At 46.6% G+C, this 6,000-nt stretch overlaps 1 protein-coding gene across 1 annotated transcript in view; it reads left to right on the top strand.

Moving 5' to 3' along the window:
* The window catches only part of ALDH1L2 (aldehyde dehydrogenase 1 family member L2), a 63,966-nt gene continuing 58,853 nt past the window's right edge, over positions 888-6,000 (top strand). The window contains exon 1 of the mRNA XM_018048201.1: positions 888-1,021. Coding sequence (XP_017903690.1) covers positions 974-1,021 — 48 coding nt within the window. The 5' untranslated portion in view covers positions 888-973. The remainder of the gene's footprint in view (positions 1,022-6,000) is intronic.

Below are 6,000 nucleotides of genomic sequence, written 5' to 3'. Positions count from 1 at the left end.
CATGGACGGAGGAGCCTGGTAAGCTACACTCCATGGGGTCGGGAAGAGTCGGATACGACTGAGCGGCTTCCCTTTCACTTTTTACTTTCATGCATTGGAGAAGGAAATGGCAACCCACTCCAGTGTTCTTGCCTGGAGAATCCCAGTGACAGAGGAGCCTGGTGGGCTGCCGTCTATGGGGTCGCACGGAGTCGGACACGACTGATGCAACGCAGCAGCAGCAGCAGCAGCAGTTGGTGATAAGTGACAGGCGGCAAATTTTCCTGGGAGGTATTGTCCAAGAAATCATAGACATGTACTACATTCAGACTGAATTACAGGTGCAAAGGAGTTGCAAGAAATAAGAGTAAATGCCAAACTACAGACGCCTTGAATGCCAGGCTAAGGAGTTGTGTTTGATACAGGTGTTCAACTAAAGCATGCCTTGAGCGTTTCTTCAGGGAGGTGAGGGAAAAGGACCCATCTATCTGTCTATCATCTATCAGGGACCAAGCTCTGTACCAGGCCCTTTGTCAGGTGCTTTATACACAATCTCATTAAATGTTCTTCTCAGACTACGAGGTAGGAATCAGGACCCTTACGTGGAGAAGGTGCCCCCACCCCTTATCTTCCGTGGCTCCACGTTGTCTTTTCAGGACTGTGTTAAGGACATGAGTTGGGGTGTCAGATTGACCTTTAAGGCAGATCCTTGTATACCTCAGAAGTGTGAGTAACTGGTAGAAGATCCCACAGCTAGTGAGGGTGGAACGGCGGCAGCCGCCAGAAGCTGTCCCTCAGGCTGGACTCCAGGGCAGCTCCGGGAGACCAGCGCACGCCCCGCCCGTCGCTCGGGATTGGCCGCAGGAGCCCGGCCAGGCGAGGGGGAGGGGCCGGGGCCGTAAGCGGGGTCCCGGGACTCCGAGGACCCAGAGGCTGCAGGCCGAGTCTGGGCTGAGCTGCTCCCGGGCTGCCCGCGCGAGCCCTCCTTTCCAGCATGTTGTGGCGGGGCGGCCAGGCGCTCCGGCGCTTCTCCACCAGCCGAGTGAGTTCCCCCGGGCGAGCGTCCAGGCTCTCACCCGGGGACTGCTTTCCAGATTCGGGGCGGGCCGGGCGGCGGGGCTAGGGTGGGCAGCTGTTTACTTTGCAAGACAACGTTTGTTTGTTTGTTTGTTTTAAACTGGGAGAGTGGAGGTAAAGGTCCTGGGAGGGTCCCGAATGGGCTTGTCGAACGAGCCATTGTCCTCTAGCAGAAAGGGCTGAGGATGTCTGGCTGGGATTGACAGGGTGGAAACGGTCATTCGGCCAGGGGCACAGAATCGGCTTCCTTTCAGTTTTCATTTCAATGCTGAGACCCCTGCCTGGTTACGAGATGGAGCGGAGGTCCAGGACCCAGTCCACCTCTTGGAGGAGAGTGGCATCAAGTCGACCAGGTCCTCCCCCGCAGCCCGACAGTTGTCAGCGCTCCCGATGGGCATGCAGTGCCCATTCACACAATGGCAGTCCCAGCCGGTGACTGCCAGCTCATTATTCCGGAGCTGCAGATGGCAAGCTTTCTATGATTACCAGGCGCTGCAGAAGCAGCCACCCTGGAATACTGGTAAACAATGATGCAAGAACAGAGCCCTGGCCTGGCCCGGCCTGCAGCCTTGGAATTGCATCAGCTTCTCCAGCGATGAAACGAAGGAGGACACGTTGCATGTGGGGCTGACTTCAGCACTTTGGGGGTCCTAGGGAAGAGATGCATCTATGCATCTAGGCAGAGTCCAAGCTGTTTAGGGAGGAAAACAGATCCATCCCATGTACCTCATCTCTTTTATAGGAAGTGCATGTTTGCTGTGTTATAAAAGAGTTGGCATTTTGATTCCTCTTCATATGTGCATGTGTACCTATCCAGATATTAAAAAAAAAAAAAAAAAAAACTTGGAGCAGAGAAGTCTTGAGTCGCATCCAGAACTGGCCAAAAGTTGCATAAATGGGAAAGCTTTGGTCTCCCAGACAGCCACAAGTAATGAGAATTCACTTTATCCCATGCTGCCAGTTCTAGTTATTTTTGTAATAAGGGGAAAGATACCTGTTGTGGCAAAGACTTTGCTGTTTTTCCTCTGCAGTGCTCTGGACTCCTCCTTAGCTCTCTTGCTACGTGGCACATGGGAATCTGTGTTGAGTGGTACAGAGAGCAAAGGGCTTGTGTTTGCCTATTTCATTGGCCTCCTCTGTCAACACCTTTAATTGTCTTTTTTGGAAGTAGACAGGATTCTTGAAGGATGAAAAGATGTCAATAGTGGGATTATATAAGCGTTCAGTAATAAAAGATGAACATCCCAGGTAGCAAATGGCATAAACAAAAACACCCAAGTGGGGAAGCACCAGGCATGGTCCGAGGTCAGGCGCCTGAGTTTGTCTCCAGGAATACATGTGGGAGAGCTGTGCCATATGGCTGGGGAGAAGGCAAGTTCTTCAGTGGCCAAAAGGAGAACATGGAATATTAGGTGATGCATTTGGGATATTTTACTCCATAGAAAATGGAGATTCATCCTTTAGACTGTATTCTATAAGAATTGTTTGAAATCAAACACGGCTGATAGGAGTACAAAATGGTACAGTCACTTTGGACAACTGACCTTTTTTTTTAGAAAGTTAAACATACACCTATGACATGACCCAGCAACTGCCCTCAGAGGTATTCACCCTAGAGAAATGAAATCTTATGTTCATCGGAGTATCTATTTATGGATGTTTGTTGTTGTTGTTCAGTTACTCAGTCATGTCGGACTCCCTGCGATCCCATGGAGTGCAGCACTCCAGGCTTCCCGGTCCTATCCTGGATGTTTACAGAAGCTTTCTTCATAATCACCAATTTAAACGTCTTTCAGTTGGTGTCAAGATAAGCAAACTGTGGTATATCTATCCATATGGTAGACTCTTACTCAGAAAAAAAAAAATGTAATGAACTATTGATAAAAACAATAGGGATGAAGCTCAAATATGTATGTTAAATGTAAGAAGACAAACCCAAAGTGTTTCATATTTATATGGGTCCTCAGGTGGTTCAGTGGTAAAGAATCCCCCTGCCAGTACAGGAGACATGGCAGGAAGATCCCCTCAGGCCACCCACTGCAGGATTCTTCCCTGGAAAATCCCATGGACAGAGGAGCCTAGCAGGCTAGAGTCCATGGTGTTGCAGAGTTGGACACGAATGAGCAACTGAGCACATATCGTGCCACATTCATCTGACACTTTGGAGAGAGTGAACTATAGTGATAGAAAAAATACCAGTGATTATCAGGGGTTGGAATTAGGGGGAGGGAGTGACTGTAAAGGGACAGAAGGGAATTTGGCGAGATGATGGAATTGTTCTATATCTTGATTGTAGCAGGGGTCACATGACTGTGTGATTGTCCAAACTCACAGAATTTTACACTGAAAATGGTGTTTTATTGTATATACATTGTACCTTCATCTTAAAAAACTTTTTTTAAATCACACAGCACTTTTGAGTTTGTATTAAACCAGAATGAAGGAAGAATGAAAAAAAAATCTCTCAGAATTTAATAAAATCCAAGGAGAAATTTTACTTGAAACACTTCCTGGCATAATTAATTCTCTGTCTTAAAGAAATGGACTTACAGTTATTTAATGATCTCAGCTTAATGATATGGCTGGATCTTTTTAAATAGTGCAACTATCAGTTCAGTCACTCAGTCGTGTCTGACTCTTTGTGACCCCATGAATCACAGCACGCCAGGCCTCCCTGTCCATCACCAACTTCCGGAGTTCACTCAAACTCACATCCATCGAGTCGGTGATGCCATCCAGCCATCTCATCCTCTGTCGTCCCCTTCTCCTCCTGCCCCCAATTCCTCCCAGCATCAGAGTCTTTTCCAATGAGTCAACTCTTTGCGTGAGGTGGCCAAAGTATTGGACTTTCAGCTTTAGCATCAGTCCTTCCAAAGAACACCCAGGACTGATCTCCTTTAGAATGGACTGGTTGGATCTCCTTGCAGCCCAAGAGACTCTCAAGAGTCTTCTCCAACACCACAGTTCAAAAGCATCAATTCTTCAGTGCTCAGCTTTCTTCACAGTCCAACTCTTACTGTATCTAGCAATAAAACCCTTATCAATGAGCTATTATTGTCCACTTCCAGTATCTTGCCTAGCTGACTGCTTCTTAATTTCTCCCAATGACGGGGGCTATTTAGGCCTTATATTTATTTGGCAGTCTGTTACTTAGCTCCTCTGCCAGTGTCTGAGACAAGCCTGACTGGTTCAGGACTTGGGGTTACTTTATGATCCATTTCAAGAGGACCCTTCCCTGCTTCTTGGAACCAAGTACTGACTTTACACCCTAGTTCTAGCAACTAGGTCCTTTACTTGTTTCCTTATTGCATGACCCTCTGCTTTGGTGTCTAGTTTAATTTAGGACCGTCAAATTCAACTTCAAACCACATTAAATTATATATTATGTACTGAGAACTTGGTCTAAATCCTGAAGAAATAATAATAAATACCATTGCTCTAGGACTTTATATGTACCAGGCACTGTTATAAATGCTTTGCATATACTCATTTAGTCTTCATAACATCTCAGTGAGGTAAGTAATATTAATATGCCCATTTTACAAAGCAGGAAACTGAGATGCAGAGAAGTTAAAAAACTTTTTCAGAGTCTCATAGCCAAAAAGGAAGGAAAAAAAAAAGAAGAGATAAATAGTCCCTGCTTTCAAAGAGTTCATAGATTACTAGGACAAATGATTAAACTTGCCTTTAGGTAAAGAATAATAACGGAATGGAAATACAAATGGGGAATAAAGTATGAAAAGGCATTCAACCAAACTAGGGCTCTTCTGGTTGCCTTTAGCGTAGGAATCCCAAACAAAAATGCCCACAGAGCCCACCCAGGTAAGACGAATGAAGCATTTGGGCTGGCCTGAGTAAACCACGTTCAGAGTTGAAGGACAGCATCCCCTGGTCCGCTCCAGCTGACCATTGCCACTTGGCAATGTTGATCATGGTTGACAAGCCTCCTGATTTTTAAAGATAAGTCAGAAATTCAGCCTGCTAGTGTAAAACCTCCCAAAAATCTTATCACAGTTCTTTTACAAATGCTCTGTGGGCCAAATATAATCCTCTTGTCAGGTCACCAATTTGCAGCCCCTATCCATGCAACAGGGGGCTTCCCTGATAGTTCGATTGTTAAAGAATCCTCCTGCAATGCAGGAGACCCTGGTCAATTCCTGGGTCAGGAAGATCACCTGGAGGAGGGATAGGCTACCCAATCCAGTATTCTTGGGCTTCCCTGGTGGCTCAGCTGGTAAAAAAATCGTCCTGCAACGTGGGAGACCTGGGTTCTATCTCTGGGTTGGGAAGATCCCCTGGAGACAGGAAAGGCCACTCACTCCAGTATTCTGGCTTGGAGAATTCCACAGACTGTACAGTCCATGGGGTCGCAAAGAGTCAGACATGACTGAGCGACTTTCACTTCACTTCACCATGCAATAGTCCTGTACAGATGTGAGAGCTGGATAATGAAGAAGGCTGAGTGCCCAAAAATGGATGATTTTGACCTATGGTGCTTGAGAAGATTCTTGAGAGTCCTTTGGACGATAAGATTAATTCAGTCAATCCTAAAGGAAATCAACCCTGAATATTCATTGGAAGGACTGTTGCTGAAGCTCTAATACTTTGGCCACTTGATGCCAAGAGCTGACTCTTTGGAAAAGACCCTGGTGCTGGGAAATATTGACGGCAGGAGGAGAAGGAGAAGACAGAGGATGAGATGGTTGGATGGCATCACTGATTCAATGGACATGAGTTTGACCAAACTCCATGAGATAGGGAAGGACAGGGAAGCCTGGTGTGCTGCAGTCCTTGGGATCGCAAAGGGTTGGACATGATTGAGAGACTGAACAACAATAGCAACCACACACTGTGCCCAGAGCATGGCAAATGCCCAGAATATGCTTCTTGAACAGATCTTGCACACCGTCAGGCATAATGTGGGAAACCACGTGCCAGATAGTC

This window comes from Capra hircus, chromosome 5 (assembly GCF_001704415.2).
Source record: "Capra hircus breed San Clemente chromosome 5, ASM170441v1, whole genome shotgun sequence".
Classification (NCBI taxonomy): Eukaryota; Metazoa; Chordata; class Mammalia; order Artiodactyla; family Bovidae; genus Capra; species Capra hircus.
This window is presented reverse-complemented; position numbering and strand designations above follow the sequence as displayed.